General features: G+C 33.1%; 1 protein-coding gene across 1 annotated transcript; it reads right to left on the bottom strand.

The window, feature by feature from the left end:
• Nucleotides 1–2,125: 2,125 nt before the first annotated feature.
• On the bottom strand, nucleotides 2,126–3,170 carry LOC149926242 (uncharacterized). The gene is made up of 5 exons (XM_090161922.1): nucleotides 3,093–3,170; nucleotides 2,538–2,890; nucleotides 2,298–2,476; nucleotides 2,198–2,239; nucleotides 2,126–2,151 (listed from the first exon to the last, which is right to left on the bottom strand). The coding sequence occupies exons 1-5, from the start codon at nucleotides 3,144–3,146 to the stop codon at nucleotides 2,126–2,128; spliced, it is 654 nt and encodes a 217-aa protein (XP_090018048.1). The 5' UTR covers nucleotides 3,147–3,170.
• Between the last annotated feature and the right edge of the window lie 21,103 nt (nucleotides 3,171–24,273).

Consider the following 24,273-nt stretch of genomic DNA (forward strand, 5'->3'; position numbering starts at 1 on the left):
AATTTTTAACCAGCTTTAAATACGTAAAAATGCACTTTGAAAGAAAAAGAATAGAGAGTTTCAACTCAAATTTTTCGGCAACCTTTTTAAATGTAAACGAGTTGGCAAACGCCGGCTTTTTTTACGTTGGGAATAAAAATATTGTCATGTGTTTCTGTTGTGATGGTTTGGTTAACGATTGGAAAGAGGGGAATGTACCTTTACTAATTCACATCCAACGGTTCCCGAATTGCAAATTTGTTCAGGATGAAACTACGGATAACATTCCCGTGCTACGCGAAACGAACGATTTTTGGAATTTAGGACCTATGCGATCTGAATTTCTAAGATTACAGTCGTTTAAGGATTTCCCGATTGATTACATAGACGTGAGAGCTATTGGTTTGGGACAAGAACGATATTCCGATGGAAGAGCACGCTAAATATTACCCGAGATGTAAATTCGTTTTAAACCAGAACTGCGGTAATATACCATACGAGTATGATTCAAATCAAGCGCCCTATTCAAGCACTAACGAGAAGGCTCTGGTCTATAGCTTAATTAATCATGTCATTGAAACTCTAGATCGGAAAAAATCTAGACCACTTTGTAGCATTTTATAATTTTCAACCAGAAACAATGAGTATTAAAATGTAGACGTTAAATCAATAAAACTTTGTGAGCGAGTGTCTTTCCCCTCGTTTTCATCATATTAAAACTGATATACGAAAAGACTATTCTGAACGCGTTGGTAAGGAAATTTTAAATGATGTACAATTAAAATAAGCTATTTTCGTACGTTACGCATCGTCGCTAGTAGCGCCTGTCCTGAGGAGGCTTTTTTGAAAATATACTGAAACTATTATTATCATGGTTCCTCGTGTATATAATTTGCTAGTGTAAACTAATTTTTCGTATGGTATAATAACAAAGAACACATTTACTAATAAAAAATTTATTTATAAAATGTTTTTCAAATATATTACATCATTTAAACAATGATCAATCAAATCCCTTACGTCAAATGGACAATAACCTATAAATTGTTCCAAAAAATCATTTTCCACTTGTTGATCCTGAGAAATACGAAAGGCGGCGTAAATTTCTATAAAGACACAGGGAATTTGTCGCTTCTGTAATGGTTTATAAACCGCTTGAAATTTCGAAAAATTGTCGACCAAAACACTAAACATTAGGTCTATAACCGGTGCGCTTTGTTTTAACAGACTTAACTGTTCATCTATAAACACTTTAATATCATTTAAAGCCAGAACTTGCGCTCTACTAAGTGATAGACTGGCTGATAAGTTTATTTCGTATTCCAAATATTTTTGAGTAAACGGCATTAAATTCCATGAAAATCTTCCTCCCGAACAAGAAACTTCGAAATTGTGTTCAAAAGTACAATCGGAATAAGGTTCGACGGTCGGAATTGGCAGATAAATCTTTTTTATTGTTGTTGAGTTTAGATTTTCAATGACTGAAGACCATTCTTTTGTAAGGGCGTCCCATGTTTCTAAGGAAATGTCCGTACTTTGGGCTCCATTAGAAATATAAATACCTGGCTCTTTGTTAAATATTGATACGGTCACTACCAATTGAGTGGGTGAAGATAACGTCAGAGAAACTAAAATAAAATACGTGTTAAATAAAATTAAAGTTTAAAAAAGTTTTAACGTACCCTTTTTAAAGGACATTGTATGAATAATCGAATCAATTCAACTATAACATTTAGTCCTTGTATAAAACGTGCAGGAATGTTTTAATAGCTTGCGGTTTAGCTTCCTCGGCAAAAACTTTCTCTCTCATACTTCGACTCTCTCTCTCTCTCTCTCTCTCTCTCTCCACGGCGGTGTGGCGCGCGTTTTTCTCTCTCACGCCGAGATAACCAGCTGGTGAAACTCCGCCTGAATGAGGGAGGCGTGTAAATTTATACCAAACGCTTTTGGGCCAAGTCCTCCTGCAAATTTTTTAAAATGTTAAATAATTACACATTTAAAATTTAGTGATACGTAACAATAAGTTTACCTCTTTTGATCAGTGTGTTGCTTTATTTTAATACAACCTATTATACATTTTTTTTATACAATTTTTTATACAATTTGTTATACAATTTTTTATACAATTTGTTTTTTACAAAACGTGTTATAAGACAATTTTTAACTCGGAACCTAGAAATGGAAAATGGTATTAGAATTGAAATAATTTTTTCGGAACCTAATGTTTTACCTCCTTCTACGACGATAGTGATTCCCGGAGCTGTAATTAATATTTCAAATTAAAAATGAGAAACATGATAGTTTTGTTTTATAATTACCATTTCGAAGATCAAGCTCCCTAGGTTTGTTCGCTGGAGGTTCCGGGTTTTTCGGAGATGTGGCTGGTGGCGATTCGGTCGGGTCGTCCTGTTTCTCGGGATATATTTCTAGGGGATTACCCTCTATACTTTTTACATATGCGGCCACTTGCCTCGCCTTTTCATAGGCGCACACATTTCTGTAAAATAAGAAATACTATATATTTTCCTCGACAAAAGATGGTGGTCATTGATTCATACCGCGTATGGTCGTTGTTAAAATGGTGGTGAAATTCTCCCGGCTCTAGCTCTAATTCGGGGAAATTAGGACACTCGAATCTCGTGGCCACAATTATTCGATCTAAGTCGATAAAGTTTCCCAGGTACTCTTTCGTTTGCCTTTCTTTGACAATAACGTATTCGGCCAGTCGCGTTATATTTAAAACATGGCGATCGACGGCCTCAATATCGTATTGTCCCTGAGCCCTGGGAAGCTTATTGACATGATTGCTAATCGCGTTCATTTTGCGGTTTGTATCCCCCGAATAATTTTGAGCAGCCGGTGTTCGAAAAACAATGAGGTCTTCGCGACCATCCGAAGTTTTGTATCCAATCTGTAAGATTTATATGGAACTTTAAATATAATAATAATAATAATCAACTAGGCTATTACCCAAGGCACCACCATAGGCCAAAGTCATCAAACGACTTTTGAAGCCATTAATTTAGGTGGCCGGGTTACACGCCCTGCCAACAGCTCCCTACACTAACTATTACAATAAATACTAATTACTATATAAAACTTTAAAAAATTACCTCTTTTACTAAAAATCGTTTTGATGACGTATATTTATTTTTAGGCCAAATCATGGCAAAAAGAATGTGTACGGCTACAAACGATTCCCTAGAAGAAAAAACTAAGTATTTGTAACAATAAAAAAAAACACCTATAGAAGCTTACATTTTTGATACTCCGGGAAGGCTTACTAGGGTCAGGATTCCGAGATTCGGGCGACTTAAGGATATATATACTACCTAAAACCCCCTAGCGGGACGCGTTGGAAACTCTAGCAGCTGTTTCTATTTCGTTGCAAACCATTTTGGTTTAATTTTCGTAACGGTTTTAATGTGCAGGTGGTTAATTTTATTAAGCTAACGTAACTGAAAGTGTAAATGTAACTACTCTGACATTTTATAACCCCTAGCGGGACGCGTTGGAAACTCTAGCAGCTGTTTCTATTTCGTTGCAAACCATTTTGGTTTAATTTTCGTAACGGTTTTAATGTGCAGGTGGTTAATTTTATTAAGCTAACGTAACTAAAGATGGCGGCGTTATCCAAGCATCCTAGCAATTACCAAACTCGGGATCACACTTTGAAATAAAAATGGATATTTTACTATCGCCGTCGCTATGAATGTACCTAATTCGTCGCCTTTAAGTACCCAGTATTTCCAAAAGCATTTCGTGACTCCATTGGAAAATCCATTTGGAGATTTAGTTTCAGTTTTTTCAATTCTGTAGGCTTCCTTCAGCTTTCAACTTTTTTTCAACAGATCACGTGATATAAACAAGTCGTGAAATAATTTTCATAGATGCGTTGTTGTTTTCATAAGCCAGCCGCTATGGGAAAGAGAAAGATGTCTCTGCTTAGAGTACCAAAGAAATGCTGGATATGTGAGGAACGATACCAGTCCGTGAGAGGTTTCAAACATCATTTAATGACTCATTTATCTTGTAATAAAATAAAAGAAGAATCGGATCTGGCGTGTGATTGTGAGGCGAGTGAATCTCTCCATTATACCGAGCAAGAGGAAATGTCAGATGATAAAATTATCGATTATCTTAACGAACTTATTGTGGCATGTAAAAAGCGCGGTGCCACAATGGAATCAACCGAGTCAACTACATCTAACCTGCCAGCCGAATTCAAATTGCCGACTGAAAAGCAAATGGATGCTTTGATTTATTTTCAAGAATATTGTAAAACTAATCAAATTCCTAATATTAAAACCGTTGTAAAGAAATTGTGAATAAACGTTCTTTCTATTGAATTCATTGTTATTTTTAATAACATTTTAAGGGGACCGTATAAAGTACTTTTTAATTAAAGTAAACTAACAATGATTTTTTAGAACACTTACAGTTTAACACTTAAAATTTAATGTAAAGGCGGTAATAAAAAACTAGGATACATATTTTTTTACATTGATACTTTATTATAATATTTTTTGTTACACTTTGAAATTAAAAATATGTTTACGACTTTTGTAATATTGTTACATTTCCAACTTGGCATCCTCGAATAAATGGACACAAGGGAATTGAACGACAATGAACTATTAACGGTATGTCTTCATCTTTCCATTCCTCAACCACCATTCCACAAAAAGGGCATTTAACACTCGAGTCGTTCTTGAGCGAATAAAATCCCCAGGCGGCCAACTCTCGGTTCCATATTTAACCCAGTTTTTAAAACTTAATAATCTTTCTTGTTCCGAAAACATTTTTAAAGACTCGTACGAATGCTCCTTTCGTATCGTAGGAAGGAGACTTTCAAGTTCTATTCTCGCTGCTATATATTCCGCTTGAAGTTTTCGTTTCTTTTTTTTCAATATTTTTATACTTTTTAATAGTTCCGTACACGGTTCGTTATTTTCCTTATCACTCATTATCCAACTGTCGTCCAATTTTGTTCCGTAAAATGAAATATGTAATTCTTGCTTCGTAGGGTTCACCCTAAACTCGTTACCGAAAACACCTGCTAGTAAGTTATTTCATATGACGCTATAAAATACGTTTAACCATTATTATTACCAAGTTAATACGCGGGAGATTATAACAGAAAAACAAGTTATAGCTTTGGTCCGAGTTTTGACGACAACTTATTTGTTAGGCTTAGCTTTTTACTGCAATATTAACCGAAATATCAACATTAAACTAACATACAGGAACATTCGTTGGTCAAGTATTTAAACATTGCTTACATTAATAATGCAGTCGTTACAATCAGGGTAGTGTGTGCTGCCACTAAGTTCTTAATTTACCCCTGGTTTTGAAACTATAATGCTCTTTAATACCCTCGGTCAACGAATTAAGTAACGTTCGTTATTTGTTACGTTTATAAGAGTTCAATTTACCCCTAGTGGTGAGAAATGGCAATACTATAATGTCCTTTAATAAACAACGAACGTTTATAAGAGTTCAATTTACCCCTGGTGGTAGGAAATGGCAATGCCACTCTAAAATCTAAATAGAATCTGTAAATATTACTATAAGCCCATATCTGCTACCACTATTTTACCTTTAAACTCATTTTAAAGGTTCACAAATTGAATGAGCGTTCTTTCACGTATTGGCCCCTTCCATAATTTCGCTACCACTTACGAAAATTAACGGACCGTACATGTTAAAGTCTATTAAACCGCTACGTAAATATTCCTCGTGCCGCTTGGTAAACACGGAATAATATACAGCTAGTTAACGATAGATTTAAATATTAAAGATTTTTACGACATTTATAACGGCTCAATACAAGAATAGTTCTTAATACTATAATTTATATACACGATATTATTGATAAACTAACGCAAAATTATAAATAATCGCAGACATGTTCGACTGGTTATATGTTGTCGTAAATGTTTTATGCAATGTACACGTTTAACACGAATAACCGTTTAAAAGTTCATATAGGAGCGACTTGTTTAAGTAACGGTTTAGGTAACCCGAATCCATAGATACCAGCGTGTTTAACTTTTTATAATCAATCTTTATGGACATATTCTTTAGCGACGAAAATTCAGAGCTGCAAACGTTGTTAATTATACCTAAGATACCACAATATTAATTCAAACCGTCATTGATCTATTAAAATGATGAACGGTTATTGAAATATCCATTACAAAGTCAAGTGATCTACCCTACAAAGTTTACTATTATTTAAATTTCATGAGCGCGAACTGACCTTGTTATGTAAATATTTCGTATAGTGTCAATGTATAAATGCATTATATTTACTAGGATTTATAAGTGGTAATATTAAATTTTATGCGTAAAACTGATATTTTGTGGAAAATGTATACGATGTGCGTAAAGACTGTGAAACATTTATAAGGCCAGAGCTGCAAACGTTGTTAATAATCCCAAGCTTATTCTTAATATAGGGACAACTTGTTTCAAATTGCGAGGTTAACGAATTTAACATTGAACTTAAAATAACGACGCCGAACAATGTCATAATATTAATCAGCTTATACCCAAGTCATCTAGCGACTTTTTAGGTACGTGTTAATATATAAAAAACCGTTGGGTACAACTTGTTTATAAGCCTCAAAACAACATTGTACGTGATCTAACAAAGATGGCCCCGCTTGACAATTTACCACGTTATGTACTGTTAAGAAGTCTACAAAGACGATGTAAATATACTTTTACAAGTAATTGATAATTATTACCGCGCCACCCTCAGAAGTAATTATTTTTCTACATTTAAAAATATCTAACACGTCCCCAACGCAACTGGACCCCAAAGCACTACCTTAGTTTATTATAGAAGTGGTAATATTAAAAATGATAGTTTCTTAATCTCATTCTCCTTATCTTTCGCGAACAAAACATGTTCGAATTCTTATTAGACCAGACCGATGGTACGGTAATATAAAACAATGTATACGTAAACGATTTATGTACGTGAGGCATTGTTAGATTAACTTTACACGAAAATGGTTTCCCCTGTTTGGGACAACTTAACCAAATATTGAAACTTGTACAGTTTTCATATCAGGTAATCATGTATCCGAATGAAAATATCCATAGATAGCGACGTTTATACCTAAAAAATGCATTGCATGATTATAATGACTTTATTTATGGAAGACCCCTTTCATTAACCATAAATCAGATGATCACGTGACGCGGCTTTTTGATCGAACCATATAGGGAAACTTGTTCTTGAAATGTCTTTTGGCATTATGTTATTTACCCTTTTCAACACATGTTTACGTGAGATGACCCCAAAGACCCTTCCTAACGGACGACAGGATATACTATCTTTACTGTCATTAACGTATTGACTATGTTAAAAACTTGAAATATCCAATAAAAAACTCCCTCATTTCTTCACCCCAATATAACCTTGAATACACAGTTTACATTTCATAAATTTTAGGCTTATTATTTACGATGGCCAGGCTTAACAATAAAACTTTACCACGTAATGCACAATGTTTCTCGCGCGTCCTCATTAACGGTAATATAAAATTAATACATGATGCATTGTCATAATATTTATCAGCTTACACCCAAGGCACTACCTTAGGCCTAGCGACTTTAAATTCGACGTTTTAGGTTAATATATATAAAAATCCTTTAGGGACAACTTGTTTAAAAACAAGCTTGATCTAAAGTAAATATGGCAAATTTCGTAAAAAATAACAAAGATAGCCACACTTTTCAATACACAGAACCCGTTTGAATATGAATCATTAAAGATGGCGGCCAAAACACATGAATTTCCAACCAAAATTACTAAGAGTGCATATAACAACCGCTAAAACCAGCCTAAAAGCTTTACCCCGTTATGTGTTGTCAGCGTAAATATGAATCATTTTTACCGCGCTTCCTAACGTTAAAACACAGCTTATAAAACTCATTAATATTTACTTCTTAAGATAACTTAAGACGCTTCCTAACATTGATGTCTTGACAGGTAATACTTCCACGCTAACGTTTATACTAGTAAATACAAACTTTACCCCCCTCCACTTGTTCATTGATCCTTTTCGCGCTTACATCATCATAAACGCATGTTAAATTCGCGCCAAAACTTTAACAACCATATAGCAACCAGGTCAATTACCGCTAACGGTTAATTATAAAGATACAAACATGTAATAGAGTACAAACTATACCCGTTTCCCCGCCAAAAATGCTAATGAGTTGTTAACCATCTAGCAACCAGGTTAACTGGTAATTATAAAGGTACAAACTTTACCCGTTTCCCCGCCAAAATCATGTCAAACATGTAATAAACCTAAAGAGTTTAACCACTTGTTGATCGACGCTTACACTTTCCCGCCAAAAATTAATATTCAAACATATAATATAACTACTTGATGATCCTAAACACATGTTACTATCTAACAGGTCAATGACCCATAACGGTAATCCACCTAGTTAAACAATACCACGCTCATTAATATTCACCCTTTTTTAATTGACCTTGAACAGGTCGACTAACTAGGCTAATTAATTAACACCTGTGCTCGTTACGCACGAGTGCACGCGTGACACGCGCCCTAGGGGGGGCGGAATCGCGATTCCCCGCTTCATTCCCCCCCGTCACGCAGCTGGGGACGCGTGGGGGAAAGCACGCTGCGCCCCCCTCGCGTATCCAGGAATAGGGCACATAACTACTGTAATCTCAAGTATCGCTGATAAATTATCATAAGAGTAATTCCTCTTAGTTTCCGTTGTGTAGATCATCAAGAGCGCTATACAACGGCAAATTGACGTGGCAACACAGGTTGAAGTATATTCGTTTCACTAGTGCGCGCATGCGTTTTTCGGGGGCTTCCCGGCTAGAAATGAAATATAAAAAATATGGCTGAACGACGTAGAGAAAATACGATAATTCAGGCAAAACGTGTTTAATTTCTAGTTAAATTTAAAGATAATTAATAATTAATACAAAATCTAGTTGCAAATTGAGTGTTAGCAATAATATAATTAGCGATATGACCTGTATGCAATTGTAATTTGGTTATTTCTGGCTATTTCGTTCTCAGTTCATCGTCAAGACTTGGATGCTTTTATATAAATACGTATTTTCCTTTTGAACATTGTAAGCAGCAAAGAGGCAGGTGCAATGGTTATGGACGCGCTCATGTAGCTACCGGGCATGAGTACGAATCTTGCTTCCGCAAATATTTTTATTAGATTTTTTCATTTTAATTTTACTTTCAGTTTGAACATTGTATCTGCTTTTTATATATAATAATTCATATTATTGAAATTCCTTGAATAATATTACTTTAATTTCTCGAATTCATTTTGGGCTCCCAACGCCATCTCGTTACAAAAAATAACTAAGAATTTTGGAATTGCTGTATTTTTAACTTATAATTATTTATAATAGTATTTAATTTCAGTAGTATTTCAAAAATTATTATTAAAAATATTAAATTACACTCTTTAATCTAAAATGACTACTAACAATAAACAACTGAGCAAACCCGCACCTACACACGGGTACACGATTAATATTACTAAAATTTATTTTTGTTTCCTTTTTCTGTTTCGTCGAGCTCTAATCGACAAAAATTATATTTATTTGCAAAATACAGGGTGTTAGTATATATGTCCGTTATACAAATCTACAACTGTTTCGCAATTAATTTTGCTATATTTTATTGATTTTGGTGTAAAAACTATTTTACACACGATTAAAATATTTCTGTATGGGTACCTCAATGGTCTTTTTATCTGACATCCGGGGACATTTTAAAAGTCACACATTCGATAACTATCTATATATAAATTATTGGGATAGCCTTATAAAGTAAAATATTTTGTGTTTTAGAAATATTTATCTTAAAGTGGGGACTTTCACAATCTTTATAATGGATATTTGGGGACAGTTTCACACATGTTTATGTGTAGATAATTAAATTTTTAAATTATATTGTTCCCAATTTTTTGCAATTCATTTCGCTATATTTCATTGATTTTGGTGTAAAAACTATTTATACACGATTTCAATAATTGCATATGGGAACCTCAATGGTCTTTTAATCTGACATCCGGGGACATTTTAAAAGTCACATGTTTGATAACTATCGTTACATATATAAAATATTAGGATAGTCTTATAATATAGAAATTTTTGTGTTTTAGAAATATTTATATTAAAGTGGGGCCTTTCACAATCTTTATAATAGATAATAATAACGGAGCGCATTTATTTGTCAGATTTACCAAGAACGCATAGAGGTATGAAGAACGTTCAACCTTAACATTCGCCCATGCTGCCATGATGTTATACTTTCACAAGTAGTCTAAGCAGACGACGGTTCTCTCTATGTAAAAATCCATTGCAATGAGGCTCAAATTAGGCTTAAGCCATGGGAAAAGTAAAACTTCATGGTGCCATCATTTATTTCAAAGTTCTTAGTACCTCTATGCGTTCTTTGTTTTACATGTATTATATGTTTTTTCAATTAACAAAAGTTTTGTCGAGATGGTCCACGTTAACGACGTAATTGATAAGTTTTTATCACTTTTTTATATTCTGGGGCTACCAAAAAATAAGCCCTCCTTTTAGTTTTAACTAATTTTAAGTATTCGTTAAAAATGGCGTTGCATTAATTTGTATTAGCGTCTCCTTCGATTATAGTTTTTCTTTTTTTTCTAACGTGATATGTAATACATTAGCGTTATGTCACAACGTTTCGGGTATTAACGAGATCCTTTGTCAAGTGTAATAAATTATTTCTGAACAAGCTTATTTATTAACATTTGTAATAGTTGTTATGACGTCTTATTTCAATTATACATTTAAATACAGAGAAGTTAATCGATTTAAAATTTAGATAAATGTAGTTGGAGCCTTGGAGGGACGATGTCAGTGTTTTCAGTATCCCAAATCGGGGAAATGTCACCATCTTTATCTAAACTGAAGTTGCAAAATTTTTAATGATAATTTTTTCGCAAATTTGCGTTTAAAATTATGTTTTTCGGTGTGTAGGATTCTTTTATGGTGTAAGTTAATGATATGACCAGATATAATTGTACGATGAACTAAAATATAATAGGGATCGTGCTTTATTATCTCCCGTTTTTTATTTATTATTGGTCACATTCCAATCAAGCTACGAAGGGCTTTTCTATTGATGTCGCATCAGTAGGAACAGAGTGGTACAGCCTGTACCCCCTGTTCCTACTGATACAATGCACTTCCTTGAAAATGAACAAGGCGCCAAAATAGTTCGTAAAGGCCGCCAATTTCTTATAAAAGGGGCGCCAAAAGCGGGTCGATGAAGGGGGCGCCAAATTTAACATCCAAGCTGTACCCCCCGAAGTCCAAAACGGTCCTCCGCGCCTGGGTACATAAATCTATGTATTTGTACCCCGCCGTTCTGCATTAGCACTACTGCGGCCTACGAGAATAACAGGCCAGGACAGAAAGTGCGTTTGCGAAACCACGTTCAGCCAGCGAGACAGCCATCATGACTGGCTCACATATAGCAAACAAACACCCTCATCATTGCCCAACAGAAGGAGACACCGTGGGCTGCCCGAGACCCTCGCTCACCTAACTGAGGACTAGAGTACCTTATTCTTCCACTTCAAACAACTACTACCCTCCTTAGTAGTCTAGAGAATGCCGAGTATGGACCACCCCTGAGGTTCCAGTGACCCAACGCCCAGAACACAGAGCGCCCCAAGGACTCCAGTGACCCAGCAAGCCGGGTATGGACCATCCCCGAGACCCAGAACGCCGGGTGTAGAGCCCCCCCAAGGACTCCAGTGACCCCATTCAACCACTCCCCTTGAAAATGGACAAGGGCGCCAAATTGGGTTAAAAGGGGCGCTAAAAGCTTGACAATGAGGGGGGGCGCCAAATTCAACACACACATTGTACCCCCTTAATCCAAAATAGTGCTCGGCATTCGATTAATTTTTATCCATGAATAAAATAAGATCGGCGATATATATATAATAATCTTAATTTTATCTCGTTATTGGTTAAGTCATGTTGGATAATGATAGTCTCTCTCGGGGTGATTGCGTACTCGGAGTATTCTAAACCAGAAATTCGCCGAAAAAACATTTCTTTACGGCATTATATACGAACCAAAACGTATTGGGTTATCGAATTCGAACAGAAATACATTCAGAAAAAAATAATTTACCAACAATCACAGGAAAACAATAGTACTCTAGAAAAATTCGGAAATAATAATATTTTAGGACTCATTTGTAACTACACATTTTCCAAAATGAACACCGATGATGATTTCCGAAATCAGCTATTTGTAAAATAGTAGTATTTAGTAATAGTCATCAAATTATCACAGTATTTTTGGTTAAATAGAAACTGCCAGACGCTTTTCTAATTGCCGCTGGAAGTGCCGCCTGCGTAAAATATTTACAATTACCTAATATTTAGGTCACTCAGACTGAATGACGGGCCGCGGCTCGAAACGTCTCGACAATTATTTTAATAAAAATATTAAATGACTTTTATCCTTTGTTCACGGGTTATTTCTTCGTAAACCTATTTATTTTATTCCACCTAAAATGTGCTTTGGAGAGAAAACGTAATTGGCACCAAACTATAGACCACGACCCGTTGCAAAACTAGATATTTTTCCGGGCCCGTTACGCAACTTGATAATTTCCAGGGCCCGTTACCCAACTAGATAATTTCAAGGGCGTTACACTTAATACTTTATAGGGAACGTTACGCAACTAGATGAGGTTTAGGGGCCGTCAAAGTATAAATTGTTTGTTGGCCTCAACGATTCTGGATTACCTCAGGGCACTGTAACGAGGCCCGATGGTATCTTGAAACCAGGTTTGATAATTTCTGATGCTAAGAGCCGATAAATTAACCCAATGAACTTTAGGGCCCGAATTGATGCCAAATAATGTCTATGACCCGATACCAGGCTTGATTATGTGTCAAATCAAAATCAAATATTTATTATTAACCATGAACGGAATGTACATAATCGTGTCGTGGGCTAAGTCAACTTGCGGCTTGTGCCCACGTGGGAGATATTTTTTAATATCAATACAATATCAAATGAAAGATAATTTAACATATATAAAAAATAACAAAAACAAAAAAAACAGTAACCAATATAAAAGGGGGAAAATAAGACCGACACAGGTAAAAATCAATTTCAAAAATTGAATACAAAATATGAACGAGTTACAAAATATGAACGAGATAAAATGATAATTCGATTAATTTTAGTTTTAACTAGGGTGTTTTAGTAAGTATAATTTTTTTTTTTAAAATTGGTTGGCTTTTTAGACTTGATATCTCAAGATCTAACATATTGTATAATTTAACTCCATTATAAAATGCAGATATCATTTTTTTAGTAGTTTTGACCCTAGGTACTTTAAGAAGATATTTTTTTCTGGTTTTTGTGTTTAAGCAGTTAATCTCAAAATTCGGAGTAAGATATAAAGTTTTAATTTCACTATAAATAAGCATTAGGCAATTGAATTCGCATAATTGAAATACGTTTAAAATATTACTTCTTTGAAAATAATTTTCCGTATGAGCGAGGTAAGGCAGGCCGTAGATTGATAAGATCGCCCTCTTTTGGAGAGTGAGGATACGGTTTAGTAGTAGTAAACTAAATATGAACATGTAAAAATCCAAGATGGCCGCCAAGATGGCCACCAAAACAACTCCCCACCCCCCCAAAATATTTTCAAAAACAAAAATTTTTGTCCTTGGAAAAATCTAAAAAAAATATTTTAATTTTTAACTTTAAATTTCACCTTGAAGATGATCTTTGACCTCGACGCCTGACACCTGTCCACAACCACTAAGCCTCGGTCTATACTCCCAACAAGTTTGGTCACGATCGGACAAGGTTGAACCGAGATATCGGCGGTAATATGTAACCCCACCAAATACCTATGTTAATTTACTTTTGATATCGTTTTTTCGTTTTTTTCGTTTTTTCGCCGTTTAAAATGCTAATTAGTTATTTGCGAGATGGGGAAACGTATTAGCGACCTTCGCTTTATAACCTTGGCGGTTTTGGCCCCACCCAAAATACTTTAAATAATTAAACTAATATAAATAAGTTTTTCGCAAATATTTTATTATTTTAAAAAACAATGCTATTTTAAGTAATCAAAAAAACACAATTAGTTATTATAATATTTAATAACTATGATATTTCAATATATTTTTTATACACTTAACAACATATGAAACACTAACAATAAAACTAAAAGCTAACAAATTAAATTAATAATAAAGAATTAAAGAAGGTTGTATAAATAATTTGAAGGCTGAAAAATATAAAAACACAAATGTTAAAAATATTTTAAGTGTATAATTAAAAATAATTATAATTACATCAATTCGTAGAAGGTATTTTTCCTCTTCGGTACAAAACGAGATGTCGGGTTGGAAATTCAGGCTAGAATTTATAAATATAAATAAATTAACCTATTAAAAATGAATATATCTAAAAAATATTTACCACAAGAATTCTTTTTGTTGCTCTATCATCGCACGAATAAAACACTGGTTTTGGTCGCTTCGGAAGTATACAGTTCGAGAATGTCTGAATTAAAACAGATCGAATGTTGTTGAATTTGATCTAACATACGAAGTTCAGACTTTAAATTCTTGTGATTCCATCGCGAAATTTGACGAGTATTACAAAGAATAAACATTCTTACTACTCGAAGAGAAAAATTTTAAAGATCTCGGCAAAAGAAAGTACAGGCTTTAGATGTAATTCACCAGACATCTTGAGTCTAGATTTCTCCTGGTAAAATCCTTTACATTGAGATTTTATAGTTTAAGCCCGACTTTTATTTAAAAATTTAAAAATATTGTCTTTGGGAATAATTATTAATTTTTAATACAACGAAGGTTAACTAATTATCACTATCCTTCTTAAACATGTTTTTATAAATTAATAAAAACAATTATATTCAATTTTTAAAAAAACAACCTAGTACAAAATGTACTTATACATTTTTCAGTTAATATACTAATCAATTACAAAAACAAACATAAAACATTAAAGTTTAACAGATATTAGTATAAAAAAGTACATAGAATAAATGAAAAAGAACCGAAAAAAAAACAGAAAGAATAATAAATAATCAATGGGTCGTTTGATATGTGCGATAGGTTGTATATATGCTCAAGTGTATATAGCGAAAGAGATGAAGAAACAAAAAAGATAGCGCAAGAGATGAAGAAACAAAAAAAAAATAATAATAATAGAAAAACATTAAATCTAGTACAAAATGTACCAATAAAATTTCTTGAAAATGCGTTGGATAAAAAAGATGAAAACAAAGGATTTTTTAATATAGAGAAAAAAGAACTTTACACCAATCCCAACATTAAATTAATAAAGCTAGTTAAAAAAGAAAAAGTAGATTATGAAATATTAAAAACAACCTCCACCGCCTGAATTAAATTAATAAAGCTAGTTGATTTGGAAAACATATTTAAACACTTAAACTTTCTAAAATAAAAACATTTAAAATAAAAAATATAAAACATTTTAAAAATTAAAACCTTTCACCAAAATAAACAAATTAAAAAATAAAAACACAAAAAAGTCTTTAAATAAAAAAATTAAAATTTTATAAGGTTTGAGTCCTATTTCAAAAAATAAATAGTTTTAGTTTTTTAAAAATAAATAAATTTTTTTGTAAATACCTTGAGTCGCAGTTGGAAAAGTTGCCGACGATCGTTTAAATTCGAATTTGGTCGAGATAATTTGCAACTAAATAAAAATTTAATTTTAATTATTGTAATTATTTTTTTAAAATTAGTATTCCTTACTCTAAAGTTGTAACTATTTTAACTTCTTGTCGATCCAAATCATTAATAAAAAATAGAACGATCATGCCTAATTCCAAACGGATGGTATATCTCGTTAGGCGAAAGTCAGTTGTAATAGATAAATGTTTTTTTCGGAAAAAGGAAACTTGTTGTAATTGGAAGAGTAATAAAAGGTCACGTTGAAGGCTCCTACGATTTTTGTGTTGACGGAACCATGGGATCTTATTTAAATTTTTATATAGGCGCATATGTTTTCCAATTAGGCGTAAAATTTCGTAAGAAAACCAGCCTTCAAGAGAGGATTGAGTGTGGAACAATAAGCCGTCAAACTCAAAAGCCTCGTGGGGACAGACAAAATTAACAGAATGAACGTCAAATAGACAAGAATTGTTATTGATTCTTCTAGAAAAAACCGAAGCGAAAACAGCTGGTGATAATTTGAAAGAATTTTTTATAAAGGGACAGGCAAAAACAATTTTTTTAAAGGGTTCTATTAATGCTTTACACTCAAGAAAGACAGTTCTCATACAGTAATTTTCAACTCTAATTGAAATATCGTTAATTTTAAAAAGGTTATAATTCCTAACTTTACGTAAAGCTAAATATTTTAGTGAAAAAGGGTTAATAGCGAGAGGATGAGTAATCTTACCAGAAACAGTCAAAACTTCGCGAGAGCCCATGGTTTATAAAAGGAATACGTTGAAAATCACGCTTTTATAAGAAAGATTTCAGAATATTTAATTTTTACATCCTGATTTTAACCTGTTTTAAAATCAAGTCAAAAGACAATTTTTTATCAAATACACCCTGCAGAAATATAATTTTATCCATTCGTTTAAATTTTATACCTCGCAGAAATATATTTCTTCCCATAGAATTTTAAAACATCTAACCCTGTAATTACCAAAATTCTTACATCCATAATCGATTTTTAAAGCAAAATAATATTAAAACTCTTAGGGCGTTGTCTTTTTTGTCACGAAAATTAAATATAAAGTCCTTCAAAAAAATAATTAATAATTTTATATTTTTATACATGTCTACATATTTAAATTGTTATTCACAAACAATTTTAAATACCGTTGAAATACTGATAAATTATAACTAGGTTCTATCCTTGTAGTATTAATCACTTTAATATTCAAGGTTTTATATTTTGAAAAAAATTAATGAAAAATACATTTGGTATAAAAGGGCAAAATTTTCTATTGAATCATAACAGGCTAAAATGGCTTCCACAAGTAATAGTCAAATCTCCGAGAGTCAGGTAGTTTCAGTTTTCGATAGTCCTGAACAGGAGATGTTAATAGAGTCGGACGAATCGGATGGGGACTATATTCAAGAGATTCGTCGCATGTCAAACATCGAACAAGTTGGAATCGAACAATCAGTGAAAGTCAAGAAAGGGGGAGTGTCTTACGAAACTAAAACTCCGAGAAAAAAAGCGAGCGACAAGGGATTATATCTAGATATCCAGATATATTCATATAAAAACATCAAACATCTTCCCCAAGATGAACTCTGGAAGGGTGATTATAAGAGGGTGAAATTCTTAGCTAACACCCTATCCATGGATGTTATTCGAATCATAAACTCAACAAACAGGCTGAAAAAATTAATTGAGCAGACGGAAGGAAAAATTGTTGTTCCACCCACGAAGGCAAGTTAAACTCATTAATTAATTATTCGTAATAGTAATTAGAATAATATTTTAGACCTGGAAACGAAATTAGAACATGGAAGACTCCGACGAATACGATTCGGACTCTCAATTAGACTTTTCATCGTTAAATAGTTTTAATTATAAAAAGTTTTATAAAATTAAAAAATTAAGCCCTAGAAATTCAAAAAAGTGGAAATGTAAACAGCTGGACATTGACCTAGAACTAATATACTTAAACGAAATCCCCACACATTTATTTTTTACAGTATTTGAAAAGATTCTGTCCAAAATTATCAAATACGTAAGACAAGAAGCACCCGGTTTCGATTTCCTCAGATTTGCAATTCAATCGGAAAATTTAGAACATCCAATTAACATTAAATTTATTAAAATTGATCAGTTAACTGTTTCTCGAATATTTAACCATATAGCTCGCGTTGCTCAATCAAAAAAAGATTTCTTACTAGATGGAGAAATTAAATTTAGTATAATTCTTTTGAAATCCCCACAGAAAATGGGAAAAAAAATTTTATCTCTAAAAAATAGAGATATTATCGATCTTGATGCTTTTTTAAAAACTAAAACCAATTTTTACTATATCAATAATATCGATAATTTGTGCGTAGCAAGAGCCCTTACAGTAGGAATAAAACTCTGTGAAATTGCCGAGTACAAAAAGAAAAAACTTCCATTAACAACCGTTCTTAAAGAATATCGAACCTTAACATTTTTTCGTAGTAAATTACAAACTAAAGCCGCTAAGAAATTGCACGATGATGTAGGAATTGCTCGAGGCGCTGTAGAAATTGGTGATATAGCTAAATTTCAATCATATTTAGCCCCAAAGTATCAGATAATAATATTTAACGCCACGGAAAATTTTCAAATTTATTTCAAGGGTTTTCCCCCTGCCGAACACAAAATTCTACTTGTAAAAATTGGCACGCACGTTCATTTAGCTAAAAATCTTCATTCCATTTGGGGCGGTGTAGCTTCATGTTTAAATTGTGAAAAAAAATTTTATTCCACCACACATAGGAACAAACACCACTGTTTTTCTGCTTCAAATATAAAATGTAAAAGGTGTTTAGGTCGAGAATTTCACGAAATTTTAGAAATTCCTTTAATTCGATGTAAACTTTGCAATAGATATTTAAAACAAGGGGAATGTTATAGTTTTCACCTAAAAAATGAAACTTGCAAGCTTTTCCACAGATGCGAAAAATGCTGTGTTCAATTTGAAACTTCAAAAACTCACAAATGTGAAACAACTTGCGAATCTTGTAAAATCGATCATCCTCCAAACCAACATTATGTTAAACAGTCGACATTTAAAAAGAATCCAAGATCCTATGTATATTTCGATATTGAAACCATAATTGAGAATAATGTGCATAAACCAATTCTCTTAGTGGCCCAAAGTGAAATTTTAAATCAGCCTGTGGAAACCACGGTTTTTGAAGGACAATATTGTGTAAATAACTTTCTCAATTTTTTGTTTCAACATGAAACTGTTTTACTTATGGATGGGAAACGAAAGCGAAAAACTATTAGACCAAAATTTACAAACCTCATCGTAATGGCCCATAATCTAAGATCTTTCGACGGAATGTTTATTATTTCTAAATTAATTAATCATGTCATTCCCGAGGTTATTTACGATGGAGCCAAGATACTAACTATTTATATTAAAGGGGTAGACATTCGTTTTGTAGATTCTTTGAACTATGTTAGTGCTCCTTTAAGACATTTTCCTAAAATGTTTTCTTTGCCTCAATCTAAAGGATATTTTCCCTATATTTTTTGGACGAAAGACACTTTGAACTATTCAGGTAAAATTCCGGACGAAAAATACTTTGAACCCCATAAAATGAAAGAATTTGAATACCGAGAATTTAGAAAATGGTATTCACACAAACAGCTCGAACCGGTCTATTGTATTAAATCAGAATCCAGAGCGTATTGTCTTTTAGATTGTAATTTATTACGCTTAGCTATGCAGAAATTTCGAATCTTATATAAAGAACTAATTGAAATTGATATCAGTAATTATGGGGGTATTTCTCTTTCCGGGGCACTTAATAATGTATTTATTGACAAGTTTTTAGAACCATATACCTTATGTACTATTCCTGCTATCGGTTTGGCAAGTAGACAGAATCAAAGTGAGATTGCATTAAAATATTTATCTTGGTATGAAAAGGAAAATAATTTAATTTTGCAAACTGTCAGATCCGTGGCTGGGGAACAGGCTGTAGGTCCGTATTTTGTAGATGGTTACTGTGAAAATCCACCCATAGTAATTGATGTAATGGGTGATTTCTGGCACGGTTGTCCAAAACATTTTTCTGGCTCGAGCTTTAATTCAATTGTCGGAAAAACATTCAAAGAAATTAGAGAAAGGGAATTAGACCGAAAAGAATTTATTGAACAAAGTTTACCAAAACACACATATATTCAAATTTTTGAATGTGAGATATTAGAACTGTTGAGAAAAAATGTCGAGGCGAAAGCGTTTTTTAATACAATTAAAATCATTCCTAAAATTAACCCTAGAGATTCGCTAGTGGGTGGCCGTGTAGAAACAATTAAGCTGTATCATGAAGTAGAGCCCTTACTTGGAGAACAAATCCGATATTTTGACTTTTGTAGTCTGTACGCCTATAGTTTACAAAAAATGGAATATGGTTGTAAAAATGTTAAAGTTATCACACACAATTTTGATTATGCCCCAGACGCGTATTTTGGAATAATTAGCTGTCGAATCCTCCCCCCAGAGACCTCTACTTACCCGTTCTTTTTACCGATTTAATAAAAAACTTTATTATCCTTTATGCGGAAGTTGTGTAATAAAAAATGACAGCAAATGTACCCACAGTATTGACGAACGCGCTTCTTACGGTAGTCTTACCCTCGGTGGAAATCTACTATTCAATAAAAGAATGTAACTACAAACTGTTAGAAATTTTCGAAGTATACCACTATAGTATTACAACAAACTTTTTCAAAACATATATTGATATTTTTTTTAAAGCAAAAGTTAAAAATTCAGGATTTCCACCCAATATTAAAACATATCAAGAGCAAAAAGAGTATTTAGACGCAATATACGAAGCTGATGGAGTACGGTTAGAGCCTGAGGAAATTGTTGATAACCCATCCTTAAGAACTTCCGCGAAATTGGCGCAAAATTCGTTATATGGCAGAATGGCGTTAAGAATGGACAAATCATCAACTAAAATTATACATAGATACTCCCAATTAACTGAGATTATAGCAGACACATCGAATAAATTAACAGACTTTCATTTAATCAACAACGATGTTGCCATGGTAAGCTATAAAAAAAGTGAGCTTGCCCCAACATTTTCAAAAGGTAACGTTATTGTGGCTTCCTTTGTCACCAGTTACGGTCGTATTCATCTGCATAAGCTAATTAATAGGCTGGGGAAGCGTGTAATTTATTATGACACGGACGGAATAAAATTTACACATAAACCACACGAGTGGCTACCCCCCCTCGGTGGTAATTTAGGTGAACTTACGTGCGAGACTCCGAATTCATATATCACAAAATTCGTATCAACTGGACCAAAAAGCTACAGCTATAAACTTGAAAATAATCGGACAATTATAAAACTTGAAGGAATAACTCTTACCAGGGAAAACTCAGACATCATACATTTCGACGCCTTCAAACAAATGATTTTTGTGCCAAATACCGAGTTTAAGGTGAAAATTCCCTTTAACGTAATAAAAGATAAGTACAAAATGCTTTTACGTGTTGGCAACTTAAGTAAAACTTTCAAAAAGACTTTTTGTAAACGTGTGCTACAAGATAATATTTCCAGTGTCCCCTATGGTTATTTAGAATGTGAAAATGGCGAATTGTAAAATAAAGTTGTCTTTTAATTATAAATCTAAAAAACATGTAACAAAAAAACTTGCAAAACAGGTGTCATTTAACCACATAGTTGTAGTAAATGAAATCTCTTCCGAAAATCGAGTAAATACTTTTTTTTTAAATAACCTAAGATTTAAACTTTTAACTTCCAAAATTGAATTTTTACTTAAAAACGGGAATTAATAATTTTTTGGTGAAGGAGATATTATGATTTTATTTTTTTATTCAAAATGTTATTTTTGTATGTTATTTTTGAATTTTTATATAACTGGTGAAGGGATGGTTTTGATAAGAAACATTAATCTTTAATAAAATAATTTTTTAAATTTTAAAAATGTGTTTGTTTATTTTTTCATATATTCTATAAAACAGGCAATGTACTAACAAAATACGTAGTATGTTGTTTTTGTTTAAACAGTAATGTCTTATATAAAATTTCTTTCACCGTTTCGAATGATGTTGTCAGGACCTACTATGTCGGGCAAGTCAGCATGGACGAACTCACTAATTAGATGGAGGAATGAATTAATTGATAAACCTCCTATTAAAATTATTTATTGTTATTCTGTTTGGCAATCAGGTTACCACGATTTATCTCAGTTTTTAACAAATATAGAGTTTATTCAAGGACTTCCGCCAATGGACAGCGAGTTCTGGGAATCAAATAGAAATTCTTTACTTATTATTGACGATTTAGCAGACGAACTTTACAAAAATGATCAAATTGCTAAATTAGTTACCGTAGACAGTCATCATTATGAAATTTCAGTTGTATTAATCTCACAAACCCTATTTCCTCGAGGCAAACAATCTCGTTTAATCTCTCTTAATATGTCATATCTAAATCTGTTTAAATCTCCTCGAGATCTAAGTCAAATCCAATATCTGGCCAATCAAATATCTCCAAATAACACAAAAATAATTAAAATAGCCTACGATATGGCTACTAGAGAACCTTACAATTCGCTATTTATAGACACATCTGTAACCACTCCAGATAGCTTACGATTAAGATCGTACACATTTAATAAAAACGGACCACAAATGGTAGTTTTTTCCAATAATAAATAATTTACTATATTATTTTCAAGTTCATTAAAGAAAATGACACCAAAAAAGACAGTACGTAAAAAAACTACTCCTATTGCAAATCCCTCTGACAGGTTTAAAACACACTATCCATATTTAAATTTATTGTATAAATCTAAAGGAGGGATACGTAAAAATTTATTAGCTAACAGTTCTCCAAAGCAATTAAAAGCCTTACAAAGCGTTTGCAAAAACTTGAAAGGGGGTGGAATTATATTATCTAAAGCCAAAAAAAAAACAACTTTCTAAATATAAAAAAACAATACGCTTCTTAGCCAGTCCGAAAATTTCGCAAAAAAAGAAGCGGGCTCTAATAATTCAGAAAGGTACGGGATTCTTCATACCGGCTTTATTAGGCTCTATTGTTCCTTTAATTGCCAATTTATTCAATAAAAGATAAAATGAAAAAAATGATTTTAGTTCCCGCCTCGAGTGTCGGACAAATATCTCAAGAAAATAAACAGCTTGTTTCTCCCCAGGAAACGTATTATAACTTATTAGATAATGAGTTGCAAAATATATTAACTTCTAATTTAAACAGCCGCTCTAAATTGCGAGAATTTCTAAAAATACTGAGCGAGGCCCGGGAAATGAGAAAAGCGATACCGGTACCTAAAGTTGAAATTACAAACTTTCAAGCCCCCGGACCTGTTGCTCCATTAAATTCCCCGTTCACCTCGCAAATTTATTCACCTTTCAAAACGCCCGAGGGAGTTAACGCTGGCGACGCTGCGGAGGTGCGTTTAAATACTATGACACGCAAAATGAAAGAATATCTCAGTGAGAGAGAAAACGAGCAGAGTAGAAAATTCCCGAGTCTCTTAAAAAATGTAGAATCTTGGAAGAGGAAAGCATCTACGCCGATTGTTAAGCAACAAAAGACAATTACCGATGATAGAATGCGTAAACGATTAAGTCGAGAAAATGAAATATTTGAAGAATACTTAGAAAATACCGATATTGGAAGTCAATTAAGTCAGGAAGATGATTGGGATCGAGAGCTGTCTTTGGAGGAGGGAGGAGGGTGCTGTCGGTGGCGTTCCAATATCGCCGCAAAAAAAATTAAAATTACCATCCCCTAAAAAAATCGCCGAGGCCTAAAAGACAGACCCGCCCTCCTTCTCGTTGGCAAGAATAATAAAAAATGTGTAAAAAATAATTATGTGTGAAATAAATAAACATTTTTTTATTTTAAACAAATCGATTTATTTTGTTTCCACTCTTTCATCAAATGAATACATATATTCAACAACGCTAAACTATCATTTCTTTTTAAATCGAAATTATACAATTCGTTAATTATTTTACTGTAAGAAATCCCCATACATCTCGAGGTTAGAAAATAAATCACATGTGGTCCGCAGTTTTGGCTTTTATTTGATTGAAATTTATGAGTATTGTGTCGAATACGCTTGCTATATCGCTCTAGCAAAAATCCATAATCACGATGTGATCTTCCTAGAGAACAAAAAAAAGTCCAGAGTGTCGCCCGATTTGTAAACAGCCGTCCAATGAGACCCTGGAAGCGTATCAGGATCGGTGTTGATTACGAAACAATATGATTTTTTTTTAATTGGAACTTTTGGTAATCTATTAGCGGGAAACACTCCGATAAATTTATCTCTCGAGCGGGGGTCACACTTAAGTATAGCTTGGATTTGATTAGTGTTCATCTTTTTCACGTCACTGTCAAAATGCATAATTTCTCATATTGATCTTTTGTTAAGTTGATTCCTCTGATAGATGGTTTTAAACTACCGTCTTCTTTTTTAAAAT

The sequence above is a fragment of the Leiobunum rupestre genome, chromosome 10, assembly GCF_980474605.1.
Source record: "Leiobunum rupestre chromosome 10, qqLeiRupe1.1.hap1, whole genome shotgun sequence".
In the NCBI taxonomy this organism is placed as follows: Eukaryota; Metazoa; Arthropoda; class Arachnida; order Opiliones; family Sclerosomatidae; genus Leiobunum; species Leiobunum rupestre.

Bases quoted from the DNA above. Each gene is read 5' to 3' on its own strand.
- LOC149926242 (XM_090161922.1), bottom strand. From the start codon at position 3,146: ATGATTTGGCCTAAAAATAAATATACGTCATCAAAACGATTTTTAGTA. The intron at 2,477-2,537 runs GTATGAATCAAT...CTTATTTTACAG, and splicing joins TTTAACAACGACCATACGCG to AAATGTGTGCGCCTATGAAA. The intron at 2,240-2,297 runs GTAATTATAAAA...TATTAATTACAG, and splicing joins GGAGCTTGATCTTCGAAATG to CTCCGGGAATCACTATCGTC.